This window comes from Lolium perenne, chromosome 5 (assembly GCF_019359855.2).
Source record: "Lolium perenne isolate Kyuss_39 chromosome 5, Kyuss_2.0, whole genome shotgun sequence".
Classification (NCBI taxonomy): domain Eukaryota; kingdom Viridiplantae; phylum Streptophyta; class Magnoliopsida; order Poales; family Poaceae; genus Lolium; species Lolium perenne.
Window position 1 is genome coordinate 112,431,744 of NC_067248.2, and position 25,276 is coordinate 112,457,019.

A 25,276-nucleotide genomic window follows, 5' to 3' on the forward strand; every position below is an offset into this window, starting at 1 on the left:
CCTTTCCAGCCGTGCCCTCAAACAGCCTCTGGATGCATGCATTTTAATAGACGGGACCACTCCATGTGGGAAAAGTAGGTGAGAGAAAGAGTGGGAAAAGAGAATGACATGTGGGGGTGAGGGGCTGCATGCATGCATGTGGACGCTATTTTTGTGTCCGGCATCCTCGATAGAGACTCTATAGACAGAGTCTCCACCGGGGACACCGGACAAAATGAGGCATCATTTAGCTTTGGGGGACGCGACTGGAAAACTTTTTTCCTCATTTTTTGTCCGCGGTGCCCCAAACGCCGTTTGGGGAACGCGACTGGAGATGCTCTAAGGTTATATCTCGGTGTATGAATGGTGTCCACTTATTGTACCGTGACCGAATCTATGGAGGCCACGGCCGAATCATTTGTTGTAGGGAAAACAAGTGTTCTAAAGTTCATGAGGATCATTCCATCAAGGGCCGCATCCCCATACACACCACTTGAGGAGCAAGTCTCAATATCGCACAACTGACCATAAGTCTGGAATCTCTTGTTTGACTTTTCAGTGCCATTCGAAAGTGCGGTAAATACAATTAGATTAGCTCTTCATAGACAAACTTGGGGTTTGCGAGCCAAGGTAAGATCGGCTCGGGATCATGGGGCCCTTTTCTATCAGATACATGCCTACACCAATAGAAGTCATGATCAGCACAACTGGAAGGATGGATTACAATATGTACATACAATATTCCATAAACTAAATGGGCATACAGGCAATATTGTTGAGGGCAATGGCGGAGCGTGGTGCAAAACAAAGGGAGGGCCCATTGCATGTATTGCCAAACAGTCACATAGGTTTCTTCCATAACATGTTCAATTTGATGCTCCATGACCAGTGTCCACGGCGGCCGACGGCGCCATCGCCATGGGCTGGCCATCACGAACTGAAATTGCTGTAGCTTTCGGTTCAACACTTGATGTTACATGGACAAACTGTTTTGTCTAGTTGAACCAGCGGGAGAAGGATAAAGAGCAAGGCCATGGTGATTGAAGGGGAGAAGGAAGACTTGAGAGATCATGAGTTTTGGGGAGTGAACATTTGGAGAAGAGACAGAGCCACACGCAGATGAGGGACGAGGAGTCAGGCATGGGTCGCATAACTCACGGGGTGGCCAGATGGGCTTCGGTCACATATCATAGTAAAACAAAATTTGTACTTGGAGAAGACTAGGCCGGAGCTCAGTATGGCCTCCACAACCCGCCGCCAGTGGTTGAGGGGTTGTCAGTTGGAGTGTGCATGTACAATTCTGTCCTACAAACTAACTAAACTTGCACTTGACAGTTAGCACATGATAGGACATAAAATGCACCGTAAAGACCATGCAATGTTTTTGTACAACTGGATTCCCATAGTGGATTTAAATACTAAGTTAGTGTGTCACATAAATCATGTTTTCTCAAACTTTTTACAAAATGATGATAACTACAGAATTACTGTTAGTTTTTTTCTCTGCAGGCTAAGGACCAATATTTGCAGAGATATTCTAGAGACGTCTAAGACCTGCATTTCCCAGAACCAATGGCCAAGATTCCAAAACAAACCTTCCAAGTTTGATAAAATAAAAGTGTCACCCTGCAATGCAGAATGGAAAAAATTATGGTGTTTATATTGCGAGACATCCCTGAAAGTTTAACAAAAATTGGCGCTTACATCCTTGAAAGTTCAACAAAAACTGGCGCTTACATCTTGAGTTACCAAAAGATACAACAAAGTTTAGTTAGTTTGTAGTGTTAGATGTATATATCTGTATATTGTAGTTTCCCCATATGTTAGGGGGCTTTCTGCATATGTGCACCTGTACATGTACTATATATTGTGGTCTTTGGCCCCCTGGTAATACAACAAGCATATTGCCCTAATATGGTATCAGAGCCAAAATTGATTCTCTAGTCCCGGCCGACGTTGCTTGTCCGTCGCCCGTTCTCTCCTACTTGATCTGGCCGATCTCCTCCCTGCCCAGCTCGATCTCCTCCAGTGCCGATTCCCCGCTCGGCCGTTCTTCTCCTCCGCTCGGCCCTGCTTGGCCGATCTGCCCGTCCCTGCTTGGCCTCATCGATCGATCCCCCGCCGATTTCGCCCGCCCGCCGATTCTGCCCGCCGGCCGCGTTCTCTCTGCCCGCGTGGATCTCGCTCGCCCCGTCGCCCATGATTTCCCTGGACTGTGGCCGTGCAGTTGACTTCCATCTGAAGTAAGCAAAAAAAAGCAAAAAAAGAAAAGAAAAAAAAGAGCTATGTCTTCCTCGGGCTATGTTGAGCTATGTCTTCCTCGGGCTATATTGCCCTAACATGTAGGACAGAATTGTACATGCACACTCCAACTAACAACCCCTCGACACCACCTGAAACCATTGATGCATCTCATCACCACCTGAAACCTATTTCTGCACTTTTTCAAATAGCTGGCAATTACAAAATATAGATTTATACATCTTTGCATACTATTCTTATCCATTAAGTAAGATAAGAAATCCTCAAGAGTGAATTGTAAAGTGTGATTTTTCAAAATTTTATTTCTAATAGCATGGCACAAAGAACGACTCATTAATTAAAAAAGCTGCATTAGGAACTTTGTATTGGAACACACCCCCATATATGAATTCATCCCAATTCGAAAATCCGTCACACTTACTCTATATTCAAACTGAAAGTGCTGAGCATGTCATATCTAAGCTCTATACATGCACATGTATCGGAAAAGAAAAAAATGCTCACCTGCTGGCTGCATTTAATAACATCTTCTTACAATGTCGTCTACCTGTCCTCCGTCAACGTTCCGCGGTCACGTCCTCACTGCGACAACACCGTCACCAACCTGTAACAAATAGAGACCATTTCACTATTATTCCAACCTATAATCTATCTTTCACAAAAACAGGGTTGAATTCAGCTAGGTTTACTTTTTGCACCCTACCAGAAGGTTGACTGCAGCAAACTTCCTGAACTTTGAATTATCAACCTGCCCAGCCACTACGGGAGAGTTCATGTGTGCCAACGGCCAGGCGATGTGCCGACGGCCAAATGTCAGGGCCGTCGGCATAGAGGCCCTCGCCGACCGGCGACGGAGTTGACCGTTGGCACAGGCCGGCCATCGGCACACCGCTGGTTACACCAATGGTCACCCTCGGTGCAACTCTGGCCGTCGGCCAGCAGGGTGGCGCCCGAAAGTCACCGTCGGCACAGTGGCAACCGTCGGCACACGGACTGACATGCGGGCCCAGCCGTTAGGATGTCATGGCGCCGTTTAGGCTGTGCGGACGGTAGCCCACAGCACAAATACGGCTGTCGGCACAGCAGCTGACTGCTGGGCCCCTCTCCAGATTTCACCACAAGAAATCTATAAGCAATGCTATAGGTAGCATAGCCAAGAAAGACACAGTCCACGGTTTTTGGTCCAAGCTTTCGCTTTTTGGTGATTGGCAAATTCACTTTAGCCAAACAACCCCAAGTTCGTAGGTAGGAGAGTGTTGGTCTTTTCTTTTCTCATTCCTCATATGGGGTAATCTCTTTATTCTTGGTTGGAACACGGTTTAGGACATGACACGAAGTCAATATAGCCTCCTCCCACCATTCCTTGGATAAACCCGAAACATCTAACATGGCGTTAACCAAATCTGTTAGAGTACGGTTTTTCCTTTCTGCAATTCCATTGGATTGTGGGGAATTGGGAGGCGTCCTCTCATGGATTATACCATGTTCCGCACAGAATAAATTGAACTCATTAGAAAAGTATTGTCCACCACGATCGGACCGAACCTTTTTTATCTTTCTTTCAAGTTGGTTCTCAACTTCAGCCTTATAGATTTTAAAGAAATCAAGAGCCTCATCTTTAGTTTTCAGAAGATACACATAACAGTACCTAGTGGAATCATCAATCAAAGTCATGAAATATTTTTTTCCACCTCTTGTCAACTCACCATTCATCTCACATAGATCTGAATGTATGAGCTCTAGTGGTGCCAAGTTTCTTTCCTTCGCAGGCTTGTGAGGCTTGCGGGGCTGTTTTGCTTGCACACAAGCATGGCACTTAGAGCCTTTGACAAAGGTGAATTTCGGAATTGAACTCATATCAGCAAGCCGCGACATACAACCAAAATTAACATGACAAAGTCGTGAATGCCAAACATTAGTCTCATTAACGCTAGTGCTTACATGATTCACAACATTATCACAGAAGTCTTCTAGAGAGAAGCGAAACATTCCCTCACATTCATAGCCCTTTCCAACAAAGTTTCCATACTTAGACAGTACAACTTTATTGGACGCAAACACCAACTTAAACCCATCTTCATGAGATGGGAGCCACTAACGAGATTCTTCTTGATAGAAGGGACATGCAGCACGTTCTTCAGTTGCACGATCTTTCCCGAAGTAAACTTCAGATCTACCGTGTCGACACCACGAACAGTAGCATGTAACCCATTCCCCATCATTACTGAGGAACCTCGGGCCTGATAAGAGGTAAACATGGAGATGTCAGCACACACATGAACATTGGCACATGTATCAACCCACCATTCTGTGGGCTGAAACACAGAAAGAACAGTAGGTAATATATTACCATACCCTGTAGTTCCTTCCTCCGTGTTACCAATGACCATGTTGACAGAAGTTGAGTTCTGTCCAGCCTGACCTTTCTTTCCTTTGTGTTGTGGACAACGATGAACCCAATGGCCTATCTCGCCACACACCCAGCAAGGATCTTTCTTCTCCGTTTTTTCCTTCTTTTTGAAGTTGGTAGTCTGGGAGACTCCTTTGTTCTTTCCCTTGGACTTGTGGGCATTTTTCTGTACCATATTGGCAGCAGAACGTCCCTCGGTTCCTCCAGTGTGTTTGTATTTTGCCCTCGCCTTCTCCTCAACATCCAGAGAGCCCATGATATTCTCAACAGAGAACTCATGCCTCTGATGTTTCAGAGAAGTGGCAAAGTTCCGCCATGAAGGTGGAAGCTTAGCGACGATGCATCCCGCGACAAACTTGTCCGGTAGCACATACTTGAGGAGCTCAAGTTACTTTGCCATGATCTATATCTCATGAGCCTGTTCTATTACAGATCGGTTCTCAACCATTCTGTAGTCATTGAACTGCTCCATGGCGTACAGTTCACCTCTGGCATCGGCAGCACCAAACTTAGCGTCCAGTGCATTCCACAGTTCCTTTCTATTTCGGATGTGCAAATAAGCATCAACCAACTTGTCTCCAAGCACACTTAGGACGGCACCCACAAAGATTACGGTGGCATCCCCGAACGCTTTATCCTCTTCATGAGTAAGCGGACCTCTGGGAGTACCTTCCTCAACTCGGTGCACGCCCATAGAAGTAAGCCACAAGAGGGTCTTATTCTGCCATCTCTTGAAATGAGAACCCGTAAACGGGATCAGTTTAAGCGCAGCAGCAAAACCAGACGGTGAAAATTTTCTATGCATATAAGGTTTTTGGATTGTTAGATTATTAGGCAATTTCCGAGTGAGATTAATTACCGAAAGAAACATTACAGATGCACAAGTATACTTAACCATACACATCAGACTAAGCACATGCATCAGATCTGAACATGGAACAAGTAGCAGTGCAACGTAGGAGAGGAAGAGCACGTACATCGCGACCGGGAAGGTCGCACCAGCAGCACCACCATGGGAATAGTTGATGTCGCCCATGGTGTAGTCGGAGTCGTCGAGGAAGCAGTCGAACCGGCGACGAAGAGCACGAACAGCAGCGAGCAGTCGCGCCGAGACGCTCCCCAAAAACCTTATCGCCCTCCTCCCGGTGCAGGATCTCAACGGACGGGGTTTCGGAGGCCTGCTCTCCCGGACGGCTGTGCACGCAGTCGTCGGAATGGGGAAGACTAGAGAGTAGCGCAGCAAAAGGAACTTCTTCATGAGAGAGGCGGACTAGAGAGTTATGGGCGTGTCACTCCAGATCTGTTCTGTCTCCTGGGAGGAGGCTGGGACACGCGCCCGACCGCATTTCCATGCGTAGGAAGCCAGGGACACGCGGTGAGCATGCACATGCAGGTCGACACGTACCCAATTCAGTTGGTGCACCAAGCAAATATTTAGGCTTCCTTGAGTGTGTCTCGAACTCGAACTCGAGTCACAAAACGTGACGTGCGTGAGTGACGAGGCGGGGCGGGCGGAGGAGGAGGAGTGCGCGAGGGCTCCTTCTATTCTCACTCACTTGGAATGACTAGAATAGCAGCCCTTATATATCACTCCAACTCACTCACAACTAGCAATGTGGGACTAAACTTTGTCCCCAAGGTTGTACCAAGCTGCCAACGTGATGGGCCTTGAGATTTCAGGAATTGTAGACTACATGGGTTGCCTTGCTGGGCTGCAGCCCATCTACATTCAACAATTTCGACTGCATTTCATAGAATTTACATAGTTCATAGGATTTAACTAAAATATGAATGGAATTTAACCTAAATATACTACAAACTACAACTAGAGCTTAAACCGAGGCCGCCACCATTGTTATGCCTCTCCGCGGCCATCTAGTTGTCGAAGGCGGAGGAGTCGTCGTCGTCCCATTGTCCTCCACGTCCCCTCTCGTACATGGCACACGCCGCCGCCCCGCGTTCGGGATTTTGGAGCACGGATGTTGGCCATGTACTCCTCGCCGACGCGCTCGGCCTCGAGGCATTCCCACTGCTCGCGGTCATCCCTCGCGAGCTGGGTTGTGTGGCCGCGGTGGGGTGGCGCAAAGAGCTCCAGCACGGGCTCCTCGGAGCCGAGCAGGAAGTTGAGCGTGCCACAGTTCTCGCCGTGGAGGCAGACGTTCTCGATGTCATGCTTTCATGCCGCCTGCGCCGCCGACTGGAATGTGCCGAGCCAGATGCGCCGACCGGGGTGTTCCGGACAGTGATCTCGACCACCCACGTTCCCCATTCGCCTGTTGCACGCCATGGTAGCGGCTAGGTGGTGGCGGCGGGAGGTTGACGGGGGCTCCAGATCGGTGACACGGCAGGCCCCTGGCGCTGTGGATGGGCGGAGGGGAGCGGCAGCGGGAAGATCCGGCCATCTCCGGCGCGGATGCGGTGTAGGCGGGTGATTTGGCGGTGGTCGGAGGTGATGTGGTGGGCGCTGCGGCGATGGGGATTGGTTTTCTCCTCGACCAATCGCCGCGCAAATATAGGAGGGGAGGGGGGATTTTTTTCCCTCGGTCGTGCATATATATAGGCTGCTAATCGGTTTAGGGCTTCGGCTAGAGTCGGCTCCGACCGTTAGTGGCGCATATTTTCTCCTCTAAGACCGTTTTGGGCATCGGCTGGAGATGCTCTAACTAAGTAACTAATCAAGAATAGGTAAAGCATACAGTACAACTGAACGTGACAAATAAATACATGGACATTCTTTAACATGGAGGTTGGCCCTTATCTAATCTTCAGGCAGCACACTCATCTTCTGCGACAGGGTGCTGAGCGGCCATGAGCTCCACGATGCTGGCGTTGGAGGGGAAGGTGCAGGGAGTCCGTCACTGACTCACTGCTTGGAGGATTGCCTGGCCTTGGGGTTACTTCCTCTGATTGTGGCAGGGTAAATTTCATTGACAATGTAACAGCATTTTTTCATACTCGGCTTTCACACCCAAGGTAAAGCTCAGGGGTTACTTCCTCTGATTATGGCAGGGTAGACCTCCAGAAATTTCATTGACAGTGTAACAGTATTTTCATACTCAGCTTTCACACCCAAGGTAAAGCTCAGGGGTTACTTCCTCTGATTATGGCAGTGTAACAGCGTTTTCATACTCGGCTTTCACCCCCAAGGTAAAGTTCCAAATGTTTTGATCAGTTGGGACAGAAGACTGGAAAGGCGAACCTGCATCAGCATGATCGGAAAGGCCAGATGCCGATCTTTATTAAGCATACAAGTAGAAGAACAGAGTACAGCAACGCCGCTCCGAGGTGAAGCACAGGCAAGAGGTGGCACCCAGACAGGCCTGGGGCACCGACTAAACATCCTGCGAGAAACTAGACGGCAACGACTCTACCCTCCGCACACCAGGCACGGATCATCTCGAAGACATCCTCTACAGAGTGTTGGACGTTCTGAAAGACCCTGGAGGTCCATTCCTTCCAGATGCGCCAGTGTACCAGGATCACGGCAGCGTCGAAACCATGGCGTAGAGTTTTGGGAGCTCGTTTCCGCACCTGCAGCCACCACTCCGTGCTCGTGAAGCTAACCTTGGAGTGGGGAAGTCAGCGCCGGTCCAGGCCCTGACCAGCTGCCAGACCTGCGACATGAAGACAGTGCACAAACGAGTGTGTGCAGGTCTCCAGGGCGGCGAGGCACAGCTGACAAGTCACGGTGTTAAGCCAGCCTCTGCATTGAAGATTAACCACCGTGAAGCATTAGCATGCTCTCCTTGAATATCATGGAAGCTGCCACCAGAAGTCCGGAGACCGGTCAAGTACGTCCACATGCAATGTCAAGAGCTTATAACACCAGATTGCTCCCTTTCCTGCTATTGCATTTTGAATCAGAATTAGCTATGGAGAATATTTTACAATTGAGATAAATCAAACAGTGCAAATAAACAAAATAATCAAACATTATCCGATTAACCAAAGAATGGTCTGGACAAGCGCGTTTTGGGCACACAATCAATAGGATCTCAATAGTCAATGATGATTCTAAAACAGGATGCGACATGATTACTGGTAAACCAATGACTAGATTATAACATGTAGCCCGCTAATACGTTGAATTGATTTGAGCACCAGACGTGTATTACAGATAGTCAAGAAAACTTCAGAGATAGCCCAATTGCTCAGTGATGTTTACTACTAATAGATAACTAGGGTCAACCATGGCACTGCTTTTTTCCCATAATTGGATACTTAATACAGCAAAGAGCCTATGGAAAAACCCCGAACATGAAGTCTTGTCTCCTTACAGAGGTTCCTTTTATTCAGTGCATATATTCCTTCTTTAATTGAAAATCAATCTGAATTTAAAAGAGGTTCGATTCTTACAAAATTTCCTACTAATAAATATCTCTCAAACACCTGCATTTCAAGTTTCCTTTCTTATATACTTCACATATGTCCGGTGATTCACACTCTACATAAAAGAAATATGAAAAGAGTATGATGAACATTTCTTTGTTCCGCTCCACATTCACTACATCATAAAATGCAGATATGACATGTGAATAAAATAGCCAAGATGGTCCGTAGATTGAATACCTATTGCATAGGAAGTTCCCAAAGCAACATGATAACACGTAATCCATAAAGACAACAATAAATTCTGCAAAACAATCCAGGTTATGATGAATATCCATGAACAGACCTAGTTTAGCAGACACATACAGGTGCAGAAGAAAAGAAAACTTGCAGATGAAAAATCAAATGCTGAAGGGTATAGTCGTAACAACTGAGAAATCCAATCAAGCTACTGAAACATAATCATATTAGAAGAAAAGAAGTTCAAGTAATTAAGGAAACAATGGGTATATCATATATCTCCATAGCAAACACAATAGACACACCTAACTGTATGATAGGTTGCCCTTATTATAATCAGATCCTAGAGAACCAAAAAAATCAGAGTTATATTGTACTTTTGCAAGAAAATATGAATATAATACGTTTCCATCCTAGAACCACTTGTAACCTAGTAATTTGAGATCTGAAGTTCTCAAATGATAACCATTTGAACAACACGGGTAAGAGAGAAGTTAAAAGGGAATATAACAAAGTAAGTACTTGATGGTTTGGTGGCTCAAACGGACTTCAGGCATGGATATCATCGCCAGTTAAATCACAGAACCTGAAACAGGAATGCGGGTAATAGGCCGTTCAGCATATAAAATTATAAGCGAAACTGAAAACAATGAAATACTAACCATTCATTTAACCCTTCAAAGTTTTTCTGAGTTAGCAACCAAAGGACATCTGGAAAGAAGTCCTTGAAATAAATCTCAATTAAATAGTCCATTGATCGAGTATTAAATGTCCTTGAATCAGCTTTCTGGGAGGAGGAAGGATATTCTACAGCATTAGCTGACAGAAAAATATCGAAACAGAAAGCCAAAGAGCAACAAACACTTACAGTGAAGTTGACTTTGCCGTGTGTTAGCCAATTCCGCAGGAACCGGAAACAATCACTCGAGTATTTGCTATAATTCCTGCGCACATAAGTCATGTAAAATATCTTTTCTTTGATAGCAATACTCCTCCAGCCTGTGGGGAAAATGATGGAATCAACAGCACTGTTAAAGTCTGCTTGGTCACTGGGGACAAAGCCATCAAATTCTCGGCCGATCTCCCAGAACAGAGAAGACCTCTGACTGTAGGTCAACAGGCACGGATGTATTCTTAGAAACAAATGAAACTTGTAATCCTGTGCTAGCGCTTTTGTCGCAGTATCCATGTAAGAGCATAAGCTTCTAAGATATATTGGATGGTGCCCATTGAGTTCTGCATACTCCCAGAATAACTGGGACAGCTGCTTGTAGTCTTCCTTCGCATTCACTTCATCAAGTGTATATTCTGGTTGAACAAGAATCTCAAGCTTCCCGTCAGTGACCTGGAATGTACTACCATTGATTTTACCTCCCCAGCTCTTTTCTTCTGCATGAGCTTTGGAAACCTTGTTGAGCATACTAGAGAAGATACTATTTGACAAAGGCGTCATAGCCACTTTTACAAGATATCTATAGCCCTTTGTTCCTCGCGGATAAGGTATGATAATTTCCTTAGCCATTTTATTGTTATATACTTTCACCCCATCAGACATCGATTCCTTTACGTCATTATCCTTTGCTACAAAATCAGACAACGTTTGTGCCCTGTAAACACAGTAAATACCTTGTTTAGGAACCCTTAGGATCAATCAATAAATTTTTTCTATCATAATCAAACTGCTTGATATAAGATAATATGTGCAGCTTTTTCTACTTGTACCATCTAAAAACTAAAAACTTTTTGTAAAATAAATCCAAGAACAACTTACAGCCACAGTGCAGTGCACAACAAGATGTGTACATTAACATTGAAAACAAATGAATAGATTTATTCTGTATTACTATACTTTCAAAAGATTAGATGAATATACGTACGGGTTTATTTCTGGCGCGCCACCAAGAAGTCTTGAATTTGCTTCAAACCACGAGTTAACCACCATATCACAATCACCCAATCGCATTCCAGGCTTGAGTATTTTGCCGCGGTACGTAAGGTACTGAGATCCCAAAGGAAGTTTTGCTCGCTTCTCTACAATTTTGATCAAAGAAGAGACTGTATCACTTGGGTTCACATTTAAGCAATGAAAACCACTGAGGGTAGAAACTGAAATGCTGATGGTTGATTCTTCTTCTTTATCATCACATATCTTCTCAAGTTGAGACAGTTGTGTGCTTTTGAAATCCATCAGTTTCATTTCACTGTCATCTGCAGGAGGAATAACAATGCAACAGATAAGATAGAGCTGAGAATCTTTAATGTAAGAAACTTTTTGCAATCAGGACAAACTATTTGCGTGGAAAAATAGGAGAACTGGATGTAAAAGCTCACCTCGTTTTGTAACATAAACTGCAACGTTGTACTCCTTGGAAATATTAGCAAGATGTGATAGCAGGTGTTTCAACTTGCTCTGAAATTTTATAGCATATATGCTTAAGAAAATAGCAGCACCTGACTACATTTGAGTTCAAATGTTTGACATTATAACTCCAGGACAGTGGTAATACCTGGCAAACAGCATTTTCCATACTTCCCTTGCCCCCTGTGCTTAGTAGGGGCGTTACCGAATCAACTATCTGTTCACAATACAAACAAAAAAACATTAAAACAAATGAGATCTAAGAATACATCATCTTATATCTGTTACAAGCCTAAGCCTACCAGAAGGCTGAAAGGCTCTTCAGAAATCTTTGCGGCAAGGCCTGAGCTCAATTTTTCGATTTTCTCGAAAGAGTCAGCTGGTATGTGTAAAACCTGAACCATATATAAATAGTATAGTAAATACAAAAAAATATGCATTGCACAAAAAATGGTTAACATAAAGAATAAAGGAAATGCCTACATTTTCAAGAACACGTGACCCATCAATCCCAAGACTCTCAGCTATTGAGACAATGCAGTCAGGATTACTTAAAATTCAATTAAGGAAACATACCAGGGAGAAATAGAAACATAAATATGTTCACTTGTGAAACACAACTAGCAATATTTAAAGGATACAACAAACCCAATGTGTCAATGTAAACAACTTTAGGTGTGAACTCATCACCTTTCACTGGAATCTGCAGTTCATCAAAATAAGAGTTGTAACTCGCTAGTAATGCTAGTAAGTTGTCTGAATTGTTTTGATATGGAATGCTAACCTGAGACGTAACACATAGAGAGTGTGTCAATAGTGTCTTCTCTGATCTGCAATTAAAAAAAATTATGCAAGTGCCAATCCATTTGAAAGTTGTATGGTTAAAAACTTCTAAGTGCTCATTAGAGATGAACAACAGATAATGTATTTTTAGAAGTGCTAGATTAGAGATACAATACCTAAAATTATCAAGCGAATGAATCGTCGGATGATTTTCCAAATTTCCTGCAAGATTACAAGACCATCATATGTTAACAGTTATAATGTCACAGGCTCACAGCTTATGAATCAAGAACAACATATACTTTACCGCAGCGAAGTTCTTCTAAAGCCTTATTTGCTGTTCTAATCCACTTCACATAATTACCCTTCAGAATAATTCAAGGTAAATTAGAGATCCTAAAGAAAGTCCATGGCGTGAACCAAATCAAACAGACTAAAAAACAGTAGTGTGGAGGAAAACTATCAAAGCTAATCAAACAGAACTAAACTGCAGGACAGCAGTATCTTAGCTCTTTGTACTTACATTTAGCAAGAGGTCACTTCCTTTGTCATACTCATCGATCTGCGACAAACACACAGCATACATTCATTGCACCATAACAGTGGATCAAAAAAAATTCACACTAACCAGAGAAAGAGAACCAAACCAGGAGTTTCTTCGAAGCACTGAGTATAATGTCAATCTTTTCTTCTGAGAATCCTTTGATCTCCGCAAGCTTCTGTAACGTGAACCGATAAATAAGTTCAGTGGAAAAAATAATATAAATGAACAAAAGCAATCGGTTGTTATAAATAATATACCAACCTTCTTGCTGCATGTACTTAGATCACTGCAAGTGTGGATCCCGGCAGCGTGCAGCTTCTTCACATCTCCTGCCCGTATACTCCTAGATATAACTATTTGGAAATATGTGCTACTCGTTAATTACAGCCTTACAAGGTATGATGCTAAGGTTTAAAATTTGGGCATTAAAATAATTCAAGGACAACCGGAAGGTGTGAATAAAACCAATCAAACCGTAATATCAAAGTTGCTAAACTCACGGAAGCCTCCAGTAATTAAATACATTTGAGAAAAACAAGCATAACCCCTACGGTTTGAAGTATGGCAAAACATATCCACAATTGGTTCAAGTATCCGCCATAATAACTATTACGGCAGATTAAACGCATGACCACTCAAAATGCAGGTAAGCTCTGTCGAATATATGGGAATAAAAGTTACTAACACAGTGATTGGCACCAATTAACCTAGTCCAAATGTGCAAATCAGCCAACGATGCTATAGCCTCTAAAACGAGCGAAATTGGGGCACCCACACAAGCCCGCTACACAAGGCAACCAAATACAACGTCCAATACACGGATTCAAAGGTGTAGGAGGCGGCTTTCTTACGTTTATCAAGAGATTTAAAGCCGTTCTCCTCGACCAGGTAGGCCTCCCTGTGCTGGACAGGCATGTCTTCAGCATACTGCTTGGACGGTGCCATCCTGCTCGCGTGCCTGCATCAGAGAAGATGTTAAGAAAGAGCAGTGGAACGGAGAATTGAAGACGTAGAAAGTTGGAACTTAACTGAGACATGGTTGAATAACAAATGTGAATTGCAAGTCATCGGTTACAAGTGTTCTCATTAAATAATAAGAGCATGTGTGTGTTGCATGATATTAGTCTTGCATCAGGGAAGTAGTGACAAGAATATTTATGTGGATATGTTTAAACTTTGGCATGTAACAAATAGCATATGTTCCATGTTAGCAGCACAGGAAGCATGCTTAGGAATTGCTGTGTGCAACTGCCATCAATACAAGGCTAGACAATGTAAAAGGAGGTGAAAGAAGCTTTGTCAGACTATTAACAAAATGTGCTAATAAAACTAAGACTAGCTACATATATTAATAAAGCGCCCATTATCGTAAAAAAAATACATTCCAGTGATGCAACTAATATGCTCCTTTAAAAAAAATCAGAAAAAGGTAACCATAACATTTACTCACCGGAACTCTCCAAATGCCTCTGTGATACGCGGTGTTTCAATCCCTCCTTCAAATTATGGAAATATGCGAATAAGTTAGAGCAGAGCATCAGGAATAATCAGAACAGAATCAAGGACAACATATGTTACCTCCAAGCAGCTCATCAAGTGCTTGGCTCCCAGTGGTATTCCCAGCAACAGACTTTCGCTTCAAAATAAGCATAAGTAAATCAAACAGCCTAAAAGACATTACAGTAGTGAAAGCACTCATGTATATTCACGCAACAAACTATTATTTGCAGTCAATTTAGCATAGTCACTGCAGAAACGAAAGCACTCAAGCATATTCACGGAACAAACAACCCTGACTCTGAAAACCAAATTGCATACAGTTTTCAGAAGACTATATCACACAGAAATGATGGCACAATAGTTTCAGAACCAGAATCGATGCAAAAAAAAAAGAATAACTGAATCATACAAGAATTTTTTCAGCAGCCTCGCAAATCTTATCAACCTTTGCTTCAGAGAGGCCTATGATCTCTATAAGGCTCTGCAAGATGAATCCAAATATAGGAATAATATCAGTCATGAGTTGAAGAGATGGAACGGCTGAAAGTAAACATGGATCATGCACCAGGATTCAACTTCCATATGCAACCAAAATATTTAGGGAACCGGAGAAGGCATGCAGATTTTAGGCTGTAGAGATTGGGACCTTCTTGGTGTGCATCAACAGGCCATTGCAAGTGTAGATCCCAGCATCCTGGAGCTTCTCCACGTCTCCTGCGTTTATTCCCTGCAAGATCACTGTTTTTGACGAGTGATTAGTTTCAGCCTTACAAGGAAGGTTTCTCAGGGTTCAAATTTCTGGCAGTGAACAAAGTGCACGAAGTGCCAACTGGATCACAGAACCAAAGGAGAGGCACAGGTTACTACTAAACCAGCGCTGAAAGCTGCTAAAACTCACGGAAGACACCAGTAATTGTGAAAGTGGAACAGATGAACACAGAGGATAAACCATCTGCCTCGAAGTGCACGAAAGCACATCCACAGTTAATTCAAATATCGACATAGAACTCGCGCGATTTAACTACGGATTTCAAAGGTGTAGGAGGCGGCTTTCTTACGTTTATCAAGAGATTTAAAGCCGTTCTCCTCCTCGACCAGGTAGGCCTCCCTGTGCTGGACAGGCATGTCTTCAGCATACTGCTTGGACGGTGCCATCCTGCTCGCATGCCTGCATCAGAGAAGATGTTAAACAAGAGCACTGGAACAGATAATTGAAGACATAGGAAGTTGGAACTTAACTGAGACATGGTTGAATAACAAATGTGCATGGCAAGTCAACGGTTACAAGTGTTATCATTAAATAATAAGAGCATGTGTGTGTTGCATGATATTAGTCTTGCATTAGGGAAGTAGTGACAAGAATATTTATGTGGATATGTCTGAACTTTGGCATGTAACAAATAGCATATGTTCCATGTTAGCAGCACAGGAAGCATGCTTAGGAATTGCTGTGTGCAACTGCCATCAATACAAGGCTAGACAATGTAAAAGGAGGTGAAAGAAGCTTTGTCAGACTATTAACAAAATGTGCTAATAAAACTAAGACTAGCTACATATATTAATAAAGCGCCCATTATCGGAAAAAAAAATACATTCCAATGATGCAACTAATATGCTCCTTTAAAAAAAATCAGAAAAAGGTAACCATAACATTTACTCACCGGAACTCTCCAAATGCCTCTGTGATAGGCGGTGTTTCAATCCCTCCTTCAAATTATGGAATATGTGAATAAGTTAGAGCAGAACATCAGGAATAATCAGAACAGAATCAAGGACAATGTATGTTACCTCCAAGCAGCTCATCAAGTGTTTGGCTCCCAGTGGTATTCCCAGCAACAGACTTTCGCTTCAAAATAAGCATAAGTAAATCAAACAGCATAAAAGACATTACAGTAATGAAAGCACTCATGCATATTCACGCAACAAATTATTATTTGCAGTTAACTTAGCATAGTATTCACTGCAGAAACGAAAGCACTCAAGCATATTGACGGAACAAACAACCCTGACTCTGAAAACAAATTGCATACAGTTTTCAGAAAACTGTATCACACAGAACTGATGGCACAATAGTTTCAGAACCAGAATCAATGCAAAAAAGAAAACTGAATCATACCAGAATTTTTAGAGCAGCCTCGCAAATCTTATCAACCTTTGCTTCAGACAGGCCTCTGATCCCTGTAAGGCTCTGCGAGATGAAACCATACATAGAAATAGGGAAATAATATCAGTTATGTGTTGAAGAGATGGAACAACTGAAAGTAAACATGGGTCATGCATCAGGAATCAACTTCCGTATGCAACCAAAATATTTAGGGAGAAGGCATGCAGATTTTAGGCTGTCGAGATTGGGACCTTCTTGGTGTGCATCATCAGGCCATTGCAAGTGTAGATCCCCAAATCCTTGAGCTTCTCCACGTCTCCTGAGTTTATTCCCTGCGAGATCACTGTTTGGACGAGTCATTACTTACAGCCTTAAGGAAGGGTCTCTCAGGATTCTAGTGTGTGACAGTGAACAAAGTGCGAAGTTCCAAATGGAGCACAGACAGAACCAAAGGAGAGGCTACTAAACCAGCGCTGAAAGCTGCTAAGAACTCACGGAAGACACCAGTAATTGTGAAAGTGGAACAGATGAAGAACACAAACGATAAACCATATGCCTCGAAGTGCAGGAAAGCACATCCATAATTAATTCAAGTATCCACAGAAAACCCACGCGATTTAACTAGTCAATCACGAATTCGAAAGGGTTCCACAGATGTCCGATCACTTACTCGGAAACGCACGTACAACTGCTTAACTCTGACCGATTACGGCACCATCCACCGATTACTACTACCAACTAGCCGATGGAGAGAAATCAGTGCGGGCCTGCGGGGGGTCTGCCGAGGCGCACAAAATTAGGCTGCCAAAGTGCCCCAGAACGCGCGAAATTTGGGGAAACTAGCGCAACACAAGTCGCAAGTCACAACCACGCGCTGCACGAAACAAAAAATCAAGCACAAGCAAGCCTAGGCCAAGCCCGCATCAGATTCATCACCTCGAAATAGCACCAAATTGAAAACGAAAAGGGTGGCCTTAGAGGAGCGGAATCTACCGGCGCACAACACTACAACCCCCCACAAGCGCGCGGCGCACGCACACGAACAAGCAAGTCGGGGGGGTTAGAGAGGAGAGGGTAGGCGGAGGCGAACGTACACTTGTCGATGGACTCGAAGCGCTCCTCCTCCTCGACCCGGTCGGCCTCCATGACCTGGAGCCGCCCGCCCTCGTCGAACTGCTTGGACGACGCCATCCCGCGTGCGCACCTGCGTCCGAGAAGAAGACATTAAGCGCCAGGAACACGTGAAGGGGAGGCGGGAGTGCAAACGGAGGACGAGGACCAAACCTGTGCTCGACGGAGTGCGCCAACCCCGGCTGGTCGGGGGTTTCGCCGTATGGCGCCATCCGGCTCGCTCTACTGCGTCGGAGGAAAGTAGGTTAGGCGGAAGCACCAGAGGGGAGCGGGAGGGGAGCGGGAGGGCCGGGAAATGGCGTTGGAACCTGCGCACGGCGGAGGGCGGCAGTCCGGCCCCGGCTGGTTGGGCTTGCAGGAGAAGAAAGCCTGGGCCACTAGAGAGAGAAGATGGCAAGGAAAAGGAGGAGGAGGCGATACGGAGTAGTATGTTTTTTTTCTCCAAGACGGACGGCGAGCTCCTTTTATTCCGGTGCGGGTCCGGGTGATGTGAATTTGTTTCTTTTCTCTGGGAAAATCTGGGGGACGATTCTACCCCTGCTGCGCCCGGCTCAAAACAAAGCCAGTCTCTCTTTGCCGAAGAAGAGTCACCAAGTTAGAGCATCTCCGGGAATATTGGAAAAATCTGGAGGACGATTCTACCCCTGCTGCGCTCGGCTCAAAACAAAGCGAGCCCTTTGCCGAAGAAGAGTCACGAAGTTAGAGCATCTCCACCCCACCGGGCGCCCTATAGCGGCCTCGATAGTGTTTCGGGGGCCGATGGTTAAAATGGATTCGGCGTGTCTCAAAAGGCGTTGGCTAGTTTTCGAGCCCAGTAAAAGCGCCGGCAACCCCGTGCCGGTCCCTTCGCAAAGAGCATGAATCAGGCGCGTTGGCGCCTCGCGGCACGTCGGTTTTCGTGGGTGGGGCCGCCTTGGCGGCAAGAGGAGGTGATGGATCGCATTAAAAACGACGCTTGAACTTTGAAATTCTGCTACTTTCTTAATTTGAATTAACTAGCTCAACTTCATCTACATACGGATATATATATATATAGATGTGTTTCTTGAGTAGATACATATGTATTTAGATAAAGTTAAATCAATTAATATGAATCAGAGGTAATACAATCCGTCAAGAATCTTGTTCAAGCTGTCCAAACAGATTATAAAGGGATAATATCTGCAATGTTGCAATTCTTGTGGGGAGATGATGGTCGGCAAAAACAAATGCACTAGATTCGCATGGTAAAAAATGTGTGTACTCAAGAAGCAAGGAGGGATGGGTTTTAGAAATCTACACTGCTTCTAATCTGGCTATGCTTGCAGAGCAGCGTTGGAGATTACTATCAGAACCAGATATTTTATGTGCATCAGTCCTAAGAGATAAATACTATCCTAGTGAAGAAGGGGAGCTCTTATACATGGCAAAGTATTTGGCAATATTCAAACTTTCAAAAGGGGTCATATATGGCGAGTAGGTGACGTTGGCTCACGAATTAATACATGGACCGACCCATGGGTTCCACGCAGCCCAAACCGAATGATTGCAACAAGAAGAGCTAATATTGTCTACACACAAGTCTCAGAAAGATTTCTTTTAATGGATCTCCTCGTGTTCCTCAATCTTCAGCTTGTTAGGGTGGCCTCTAACAAGTCGGGAGAGTACTCAAAACTGATTAATGTTGAGACTAATACATGGGATGGAGAACTGATTAGAGGAATTTTCTTGTGGGTCGATGCTCAAAGGATTCTAAATATTCCTTTGGCTAGAGGTATGATGGAGGACTTTGTTTCGTCACATTTTACTAAAACTGGTTTATTCACAATATGGTCATGCTACAATGTTGAATGGGATCATCGGCATGGGAACAAATTGAGGGGAACAAGCGAGTATGGCACATCATCAACATTGTCGGTTTGGAAGATAGTTTGGCCGTTGAATGTACTAGCCAAGATCAAAACTCGCATGTGGAGATCGTTACTTGGAGCCATCCCTTGCAATGGTGTGCTAGCGAACCGTCGCATGATTTTGAGTTCTCGGTGTTAACTTTGGGAGATGGATTATTGCGAGAGTATTTGACATGCTTATTTTGCTTGTCCAAGAGTTCGTGAATCTGGAATATGCTTGGCATGGAGGAGTTCATATCACATGTGTGCAATAGGGATAGGGGCAGCTATTCAATTTGGGAGGCTCTCCTACGTGATAGATCAGCAATAGCTCCACTTCTCATGGATATTAATCGTAATGATCTACTGGTCGTTGCAGTTTGGTACGTTAATGAATTTGCAAGTATAAACTCTTTATCAAATCAATAAACTTTTCAAAACTTTCATTATCTAGAGTTTTAGTTACCTCTTGGGGATATGGTATAGTTCTATGAACCCATGGATCCCTTTATTTACCTCTTGGTTGCGGTCGAGCCTTCTTCTTCTTATTTTTATCCTTAGGTGATTGAGGATCTTCATTATTTGTAGGCTCGGGTTCCTTATCAGTAGTATCTTCAGGTGGTTCTTCTTGTGGTTGAGACACTTCCACATCTTCTTCATTATTCTCATGTTCAGTTTCAGCATCAGAAATAGATACATCATTATCTTCATTTTCAGAATTCTCCTCCTCTTCATGTTCATTGGGAGATTTCCCTACAATAGATTTCTTCTTACGAGCTTCTTGTTCATTTCTCTTAGGATGTCCTTCAGGATAATTAGGGTCCTGAGTGCTTGAACCTCCTCTAGTATTAACTCCATATACCTGACTTTTCTCATCAAGAAGTTTTTCATACAATTTATTTTGAAGAGAAATCATTTGCTCAACTTGATTATGCATCATATGATAATGTTTGACAATCATTTTAAGAGAGTCTACACAAGAGCTCAGATTTTTATGAATGATTTCTATATTGCGAGAATTTTCCAATATGTCTCTTGTAATATCATAATCAAAACTCCCTATGATGGGGCCTAGGGTCTAGGGTTTGGCCCAATCTCACTAATTTAACCCAAATTGGAGGATGGGAAAGAGAAACAAACGAAGAACAAGATTAACACGAAGAACACAAACGCACACCAACCTGATACAAACGAATTTCACTCCCATGGCTCGATTGACCACGCCGATAGAATCAACCGGAAGATACCGCGAGGTAGAATTCTGGTTGAGAGATCGATGATGGATATGAACACAGATGTGAGATAGAGAGTGGAGCACACTAGAATCTCACACACAAGTATTCAAATCTCAACAAGAGAGGCCTTGACTATATAGGAGATTATCCCAGAGGTTTTTTAGCAAAGCTCTATGAATAATACAAGTCCATGTCTAACCCTAGCAAAGGGGAGGTATGGGGGCTCAAATAGGCCAGATTCAGGCAAGGGTACTTTAGGAATTACAAAGGTATAAATTAGGGACGTCCAAATTAAGATGAACGGTTCAGATCTAGGGGCATTCTTGGGGGAGCGGTAGCACCGCCCTATGTACCGGCAATGGTACCGGAAAGATGCAAATTCGGGGGCCAAAGCTACTATAAGCCCCGACCCCGAGCGGTACTCCGGCCGGTACCAAGGGCGGTAGTACCGGCACTTGGCGGCCGGTAGTATCGGTCCTGGCCCAGGCCGCGGGGGTGACGTGGCCTCTCCAGGGGGCATGGTGGCAGGCCGGTAGTACCGGCCAGGACAGGCCGGTAGTATCGGTCCTACCCCAGTCTGCATGGGGGTGATGACCCACAAGTATAGGGGGTGTATCGTAGTATCTTCGATAAGTAAGAATGTCGATCCCAACGAGGAGCAGAAGGTGTTGGCAGCAGTTTCGATGAAGGATTCACTCTAAATGCTCACAAACAAGTATTCAAGGGGTTTTGATGTAACAGATGAATAAAGTACGAGTAAGTAAAATGCGAGAGAAATAATTGCAGCAAGTGGCCCAATCCTTTTTAGCACAAAGGACAAGCCGGTTTGTTTACTTATAATGACCAAACGTTCTTGAGGACACACGGGGATTTTAGTCTAGTACTTTCGCTTCATGTGGTTTAATAATCTTCATTGTTTTGATAAGTGTTGTGTGGGTGAACCTATGCTAATGCACCGCCCTTCCTAGGACTAATACATACTTGTGATTATACCCCTTGCAAGCATCCGCAACTACAAGAAAGTAATTAAGATAAATCTAACCACAGCCTTAAACTCTGAGATCCTGCGATCCCTCTTGCATCGATATACTAACGGGGGTTTAGGTTTCTGTCACTCCGGCAACCCCGCAATTAGCAACCGAATACAAGATGCACTCCCCTAGGCCCATAAATGGTGAAGTGTCGTGTAGTCGACGTTCACACGACACCACTAGAAGAATGACACCACAACTTAAATATCATAACATTCAATATTACTCAACCATAATTCACTACTAGCATTTAGACTTCACCCATGTCCTCAAGAACTAAACGAACTACTCACGAGACATCATATGGAATACAATCAGAGGTGATATGATGATGAATAACAATCTGAACATAAACCTTGGTTCAATGGTTTCACTCAATAGCATCTATAACAAGTAGAGAATAATGCCGGGAGAGTTTCCCCTATCATACAATCAAGATTTAACCCGAATTGTTACAGCGGTGACGAGGTGCAGCGGTGGTGATGGCGGTGTAGATGGTGGAGATGATGATGATGATGATGGAGATGATGTCCCGCTCGATAACGATGGCGATGGCGTCGATTTCCCCCTCCGGGAGGGAATTTCCCCGGCGGATTCCTGCCCGCCGGAGAGCTCTTTTCTCTCTGGTGTTCTCCGCCCCGCAGAGGCGGCTGTAACCCTTCGTGAGGTCCTCTCTGTGGCTTAGGTTTTCGGGACGAAGGAGTACGCGAAGAAAAGGAGGCGAAAGAGGCTGTGGGGCCCCCACACCACAGCGTGGCGCGGCCAGGCCATGGGCCGCGCCGGCCTGTGGTCTGGGCCCACAGTGGCTCCCCTCTTCTTCCCCTTCTGGCTCCCTCCGTCATCTGGAAAAATAGGAATTTACGTGAAATTTCCTTCCACAATTGATCTTCCGAAATATTGCGTTCTGACGGTGCTTTTTCCAGCAGAATCCTGGCTCCGGTGCTTGATCCTCCAATGATGATGAAACATGCAAAATAGATGAAATAACATAAGTATTGTGTCCCAATATGAAATATATCAATGAATAACAGCAAATTATGATACAAAATAGTGATGCAAATTGGACGTATCAACTCCCCCCAAGCTTAGACCTCGCTTGTCCTCAAGCGAAACTGAGCTCGATAAACAGACCACATGTTTATGGAGTGAAGAGTCGATAAATAAAATACGGACAAGAAGCATCATATTCATTCACACAAGACATTCTAGTAAACAACTTCCTCATATAACTCATCTTGAAATAGGTAAAGAGAAATCACAAGTAAAGGTGCATAAGAAATCATAGTTGGTGATGGCAAACTTTGTTCTTGGTCAGAGAACTACTAACGGATTGTACTTCTAAGCAAAGCTTTCATATTAGATTTTATAGCTGAGCCTTCATATTCAAGCATAACAATCTCCTCATAATCATTGATAACTTCAAAGTCATATTCATTCAGATAAAATTGGTACTAAACAAGAAAGTATAAAAGACATGATTAACTGAATCATAGAATAAATGATTGGTTCACAACAACTCAATTGCTTGCTTGAGATAGAGGGAAATAGGTTTACTGACTCAACATAAAAGTAAAAGACAGGCCCTTCGCAGAGGGAAGCAGGGATTAAATCATGTGCTAGAGCTTTTCAAGTTTTGAAATCATATAAAGAGCATAAAAGTAAGATTTTGAGAGGTGTTTGTTGTTGTCAACGAATGGTAGCGGGCACTCTAACCCCCTTGCCAAACGAACCTTCCAAGAGCGGCTCCCATGAGGGACGGCATCTCTACCAGCAAGGTAGATCATCCCCCTTCTCTTTTGTTTACACATGTATTTTAGTTTTATTAAGGATGACACTCCCCCCAACCTTGGCTTTCTCAATCCATGGCTAACCGAATCCTCGGGTGCCTTCCAACATTCACATACCATGGAGGAGTGTCTATTGCAAAATTAAGTTGCTTACTGATAAATCAGAGCAAAACATGTGAAGAGAATTATTAATGAAAGTTATTAATTGGGGCTGGGAACCCCGTTGCCAGCTCTTATTGCAAAATTATTGGATAAGCGGATGTGCCACTAATCCATTGGTGAAAGTCCGCCCAACAAGATTGAAAGATAAAACACCACATACTTCCTCATGAGCTATAGAACATTGACACAAATAAGGAGTAGTATAGTTTGAATTATTTAAAGGTAGCACATGAAGTATTTACTTGGAATGGCAGAAAATACCATGTAGTAGGTAGGTATGGTGGACACAAATGGCATAGGTTTGGTCTAAGGTTATGGATGTATGAGAAGCATCTCCTCTCGATACAGGTCTTTGGCTAGCAAGGTTTGATATCAAGCATAAAGGTTGAAGGAAACAAACAAATATACATATGATAGAACAATCATGCATCTTTCTCATAAGCACAAGCAATTTTAACTTTAGAATACTAAGCATAGAGATAATAGAGTAGTATATCTAAGTGTATTTCTCTCTTCTATTAAACATCAAGATGTTGTTGCTATTGACCAATGCTAAGTTTGCCAAAACCAAATAGATTTACTTGATGCTCCCAAAGTGATATCAATACTCATGTCAAGAGTAATCATATAATGGAGATTGCAAACTAAAATAAGGTGTGCAAAAAGTAAATGATAAGACTTCTCATTAATATTCCATAACGATAACTCACACCAACGGATACATAGATAACTAACTAAGAGAGATACTTCCACATTGCATACTATTCCATATGATAACTTCCCTACTCATGATATGACACTACTTGATAGTAAAAGATAAAGGTAGTGATGATGTGATACCGCGGCACTCCCCCAAGCTTGGAACAAACCAAGGGGATGCCAATACCGATGATGAATTACTCCTTTGGTGATGATAGTAATGGATTCCTCTCGCGCTTCATAAGGATCTCCTTCAGCTTCAGCTTCTCAATCTTGTAATTCTGCATCAAGACTTGAAGAGACTCATTATTACCCGAGTGTGGCGGTGACGGCCTTGTGCTGGGATTTGAGTAATATTCCAGCATTCTGCGAAGTCGCTGGTTCTCCTCCTGAAGTATCTCCACTTCCCTTTTGAGAGCACGATATTGATCACAAAACTCATCAGCAACCCGTATTGCTTCCTCCACACAAGGGAAAGAGTCGAGGTCCGGTAGCAAAGGAAGAGCTCCCTGCAAGTTATGAGAAAAGCAACGCCCAGTGTTAACCGATCCCACCAAGATTGGCTTACTCTTCGTAGTTTCCCACTCTCCTTTTGCTGATGCTATCTTCTCCTTCTCCTTATTGATCCTTTCATCCATCTCTTCCCTCCAAGGCCCCTTGTCTTTGTTGTTGGAGACCATGGTGCTTCTAGATCAAAACAAATCTGGCAGAAAATAGCTCGAAACAAAACACGACGAGAAAACGATATTACGGACCTCCAGGGGTCCGGGGGATTATATAGCAAAAAAATTCACGACAAAAGGAAGGTTCCAGGCCGAAAACGAGTGGAAACGGGACGCCGAGGTGCCGTCAC

General features: G+C 43.8%; 2 protein-coding genes across 3 annotated transcripts; both read right to left on the reverse strand.

Annotated features, from left to right (window-relative positions):
- Positions 1-7,837: 7,837 nt before the first annotated feature.
- On the reverse strand, positions 7,838-15,552 carry LOC127303497 (uncharacterized). Of its 2 annotated transcripts, none has more exons than XM_071819942.1 (18): positions 15,465-15,552; positions 13,168-13,259; positions 13,010-13,081; positions 12,886-12,924; positions 12,670-12,727; positions 12,539-12,584; positions 12,364-12,409; positions 12,221-12,282; positions 12,063-12,129; positions 11,882-11,974; positions 11,728-11,796; positions 11,552-11,630; positions 11,098-11,428; positions 10,089-10,827; positions 9,883-10,007; positions 9,743-9,806; positions 9,221-9,284; positions 7,838-8,493 (listed from the first exon to the last, which is right to left on the reverse strand). In XM_071819942.1, exons 1-16 carry the CDS (start codon positions 15,529-15,531, stop codon positions 9,770-9,772), a joined length of 2,022 nt encoding a protein of 673 aa, XP_071676043.1. In that variant the 5' UTR covers positions 15,532-15,552; the 3' UTR covers positions 7,838-8,493; positions 9,221-9,284; positions 9,743-9,769. The 2 variants fall into 2 exon arrangements, with proteins under 2 accessions (XP_071676043.1, XP_071676044.1); XM_071819943.1 differs by having other exon boundaries at positions 7,838-8,496.
- A 511-nt stretch (positions 15,553-16,063) lies between these two features.
- On the reverse strand, positions 16,064-18,012 carry LOC139831560 (meiotic recombination protein DMC1 homolog B-like). Its single transcript, XM_071820856.1, has 7 exons — positions 17,950-18,012; positions 17,795-17,866; positions 17,605-17,714; positions 16,762-16,853; positions 16,523-16,594; positions 16,195-16,252; positions 16,064-16,113 (listed from the first exon to the last, which is right to left on the reverse strand). The coding sequence occupies exons 2-7, from the start codon at positions 17,851-17,853 to the stop codon at positions 16,064-16,066; spliced, it is 441 nt and encodes a 146-aa protein (XP_071676957.1). The 5' UTR covers positions 17,854-17,866; positions 17,950-18,012.
- Between the last annotated feature and the right edge of the window lie 7,264 nt (positions 18,013-25,276).

Bases quoted from the DNA above. Each gene is read 5' to 3' on its own strand.
- LOC127303497 (XM_071819942.1), bottom strand. From the start codon at position 15,531: ATGCCTGTCCAGCACAGGGAGGCCTACCTGGTCGAGGAGGAGAACGGC. The intron at 12,130-12,220 runs GTATCCTTTAAA...TTGAATTTTAAG, and splicing joins ATTGACACATTGGGTTTGTT to TAATCCTGACTGCATTGTCT. The intron at 9,807-9,882 runs GTTAGTATTTCA...TTCCTGTTTCAG, and splicing joins TTTGAAGGGTTAAATGAATG to GTTCTGTGATTTAACTGGCG.
- LOC139831560 (XM_071820856.1), bottom strand. From the start codon at position 17,853: ATGGCGCCATACGGCGAAACCCCCGACCAGCCGGGGTTGGCGCACTCC. The intron at 17,715-17,794 runs GTTTGGTCCTCG...TCTCGGACGCAG, and splicing joins GCGCACTCCGTCGAGCACAG to GTGCGCACGCGGGATGGCGT. The intron at 16,253-16,522 runs GTATGATTCAGT...CTTATTTTGAAG, and splicing joins AGGCTGCTCTAAAAATTCTG to CGAAAGTCTGTTGCTGGGAA.